Source organism: Pygoscelis adeliae, unplaced genomic scaffold (assembly GCF_000699105.1).
Source record: "Pygoscelis adeliae isolate BGI_AS28 unplaced genomic scaffold, ASM69910v1 Scaffold67, whole genome shotgun sequence".
Lineage (NCBI taxonomy): Eukaryota > Metazoa > Chordata > Aves > Sphenisciformes > Spheniscidae > Pygoscelis > Pygoscelis adeliae.
Window position 1 is genome coordinate 3,885,879 of NW_008825271.1, and position 3,743 is coordinate 3,889,621.

Consider the following 3,743-nt stretch of genomic DNA (forward strand, 5'->3'; position numbering starts at 1 on the left):
GTATTTAAAAGACATGTAGATGCGGCACTTAGGGACATGGTTTAGTGGGCATGGTGGTGTTGGGTTGACGGTTGGACTCGATGATCTTAGAGGTCTTTTCCAACCTTAATGATTCTATGATTCTATGATTAAATGGGACCTCTGGACCCATGGGCAAGGTGCATGGATGGGACACTCAGATGAAGCTAGTCAGGGCATTTAAGGCCAATTACCGTACTCAGGAGCCTGACAAATTTCATCTCAGACTACATAAAATATCTACAGCGCTCCTGTAATGAAGCAACCATCATTTACCTACTGCTTTTGCCAGGAATCGTAGGCTATTGATATTCTTCACTTCAGTCCTCACTCCATAATGCTCTCCAGGGTGATGCACAGAAACATTGGCATCCACTCTCAGCTGACCCTCTGTAAAAGGAAACTTCATCAACAGAATAGTCTGCCCTGTAAACTAGAGTAAAAACCTTGGCATGCATTAATAAACTGCATGTTATGTGCAGAGCATTAATAGCAGACTTCCATATGTTCAGAAAGAAGTAACAACCACCTCATCATAGCGTTCTGTTTGTGATTCCATCTCAAGACTCTGCCTCCAAACATTCAAAATTTTCTGAGAATACTACTTTTTAAAGAAAATTATTGCTCATAATTCCTGTCAGAAAAAACTGCATAGTGCAGTGCAGCACAGATCCTCTAAGCCATATAGTGAAAAAAGCTTCTGATTCACAGCTCTTAAATAAAGGGCAGAATTAGACAAGCAATTTAAAATAGTGGATTGTGAGCTTCCATTCATCTAAAACAGCATAAAAATACCTTTTGGAATTACAATTTGATGGATATATACTACCCTAGCATGGAACACAAGAACTTACAGTTATGTTGAACAGATTTACTAAAGTGTTCTTGGAAATTCACAGCTCAAGGACAAAATGTGAGAAGTAGTGGATTTTTTTGTCATTTTCTTCCTCTCCTTCAAGAAACTGCAATCTCCCCCCACCCCAAATTTCCCTGGCTGCCAAAAACTGAAACTGAATACTAAGTTAAATATAAAAGCATCCTGCACTTTTAGTCCAAAATGGAATAATGTCCTTAGATATCTTCAGTGACTCAACCACAAGTAACTCGTAATTGTATCTTTCTAATTTTTGTCCCTCTAAAGACATACCTTCTGAGAAGAAAAGGCTTGCCACAGTTATTCAACTGGTGAGAATAAACAAACAGGAGAGGTTCTATTAAAAAGAAACATCATTTTCCCCATATTGCCCAGTGAACACTATAGCCTTTTTTTTTTTTTAATTTCAAATACAGATAAAAAGAAACAAACACTTACTGTTCAGATACAGTAGCATTATTAAACAGCACAAAATAGCTCAGAGAAGATGTGAACCTGTGAAGACGTCTACAGCTTCAGAATCCATTCCGGTCAATGGATGTAAATTGACTAGAGAGGCCTTGGTACACTTTGTAAAAGTAGGCTGGATGATAGCACACTAATTTCCTCTGTCTTCATAGAGAGTCTTGCCAGACATGCAAATGAAGGACAAAGGTGCTGGAATGACCCAACGTCTCTTTCAGGAGAAGTGTTTTGCATGTGCTCCCTCTTTGGGGTGAAATGAGTACTTGTTCCAAAAAAGGAATAGTCTCTCCTGCTCTTGCTTCATTTTGAGACATGACCTGCTTCTACTTGGATGTAGGTGTCAATGTGACAAGACAATGAAGTTAATCAGGCATAAGGGAAAGGAGAGCCAGGCTCTAAATGTTCTTAAAAAAGCTTTTTTCTTGTAAGCCCACTTTAAGCCCAGCTTCTTTTCCTTTCACTTTGCAATGAAATAATCTTTTCATCTGTTTGTTGTTAATGAAATAACACCTGATAAAACTGGGCACTTGTCTTCACTGAACACACAAGTAGAACGAAGGTAAAATATGAGAATGTAAAGCCCTTATTTGAAAGCAAGTAATTATGATGAGGGAAAACCACAGTAGAAAGCCCTTAAAAACACCACCTTGAAAAAAATAATCCAAATACTTTTAAAGCCAACTATACTGCAGGAAAAATATTCCCAACACTAGAATTCTCCTCTAAATTCAAAAATCTCACTGCAATAAAAGATATCATAGCGCAATTCCAATGGCAATCTTAGGGCCAAATTCAGTAGTGATAAATGATGGTATATATGTATGTCCACGAAGGCCTTTGAAGAAGCATGCAAACTGGCTGCTTACTATTAACAACTGTTGCCCATTTGACATGTGTAACGCTAGTGTGAGAAAAGATTCAGAGACATATATAATGTCTAGCAGTTATTATTTCCCCCTATATTAAATTAGATTTGCATCACTAGCCAACATTTATTGGATCCCATTTACTGGGTGACACATGCACCACTCTGACTCAGTTCTCTAGGAGATGCATCCATTTATACTATGGCCTGAATTTGTTGCCAGAACAGTGAGGCCAACTGCCACAGGCAAAAATACAGCTTACATTGTGAACACTGATAGACAGCTGATAATTGGGTGTATATGTGGAGGGGATGAATGCCCAAAACTGTACTTTTAAAGTCTCAAGCAGAAGCCTGCTATTTGCTAGTTGTAACCATGGGCTGGCTGTAAATTTTGATAACATTAGGACTAAGCAAAAATGGCATGACCTGGATCCTCCAATTAATAGAGATACATGAGACAGAATCACCAGTTAGGAGGCTGATCACACGCTGTCCTTCTGCACAACACCTATTGCAAAAATTGGGGCCTTAGGGTTCCAGAAAGAAGAGCTGGTGCCAAAAGCAGGGGTTCCCAAAAGAGGAAGTGGTCTCAGAAAGATAGTAGTGATCTTGGCTAGAGAGATCCTGGAGGTGGGAGAGGATCCTGAAGATCAGAGAGCTGCAAGGAGACAAATGCCGGGGGATGCCTAGGGACCTTGGCCTCTAACACCCGAGACTGGTATCTGCAAGCCTGCTGCACAGCATGAACCAACACAATTTTCTGGCCCACCTCCCCAGACCAGCAGTGATCTCCCTAGTGGGAAGAGAAGTTGAGACCTAGTGAACATAATGCTGGAGGGAAGGGAGGGACAGAGTGAGTGTGTGAAATGATCAAGTAGGGTAAAAGCTGCAATCTCATTGGTTCTTAAATTAACCCTGGCATATATCTGCTATGCGCTGTCATTTACTCCATCTCACTGATGACACCAGCGCAAGTTTATGACTAGCTGAGACCTGACACACAACTTACAAGATGATCTATGCTCCCACTACTTTGTCCCATAACTTCCATATTCTAAAACTAATCCTTACTACAGATCTTCTGTGCTGCAGTGCTGTGGCAAGCAAGATGAGGACAGACAGGGAGAAAAACCACAAGAACCCTGGGGACATTCCTTCCTGTCTAGGTTTACCCTGTAAAATTATTGTGTAAGGCAATATAAAATCTAGCACTGCAAAGCTCTGCAAACAAAGGCAGGCCCATGAGGACACCTGAAGCATGGCAGACATTAGGACAGGCTCTGAGGACTGTAAAAACAACAGCTAGAAAAGGCTATGCATTATAAGCAACCACAGAGCAAAATAACCAGAAGCTGCAAAACTCCTGCAAATGCAGAGAATTACTGGTGACAAGGGAACATGCCCTTCCCCCTTCTGTACCTGCCATGACTGCCTGGCTGCTCCCAAGTGTTTGAAGAATGAGCTGAAGCTCTCTGACTGCTGCAGCTGCTTCTTCCCCACAGCACATATCAGGCTCCA

At 41.0% G+C, this 3,743-nt stretch overlaps 1 protein-coding gene across 1 annotated transcript in view; it reads right to left on the bottom strand.

Moving 5' to 3' along the window:
* Positions 1–3,743, bottom strand: part of GATB (glutamyl-tRNA(Gln) amidotransferase, subunit B) — a 163,829-nt gene that overhangs the window by 21,922 nt on the left and 138,164 nt on the right. The window contains exons 6-7 of the mRNA XM_009329839.1: positions 3,645–3,743; positions 295–408 (exon numbers count right to left, since the gene is read on the bottom strand). Coding sequence (XP_009328114.1) covers positions 295–408; positions 3,645–3,743 — 213 coding nt within the window. The remainder of the gene's footprint in view (positions 1–294; positions 409–3,644) is intronic.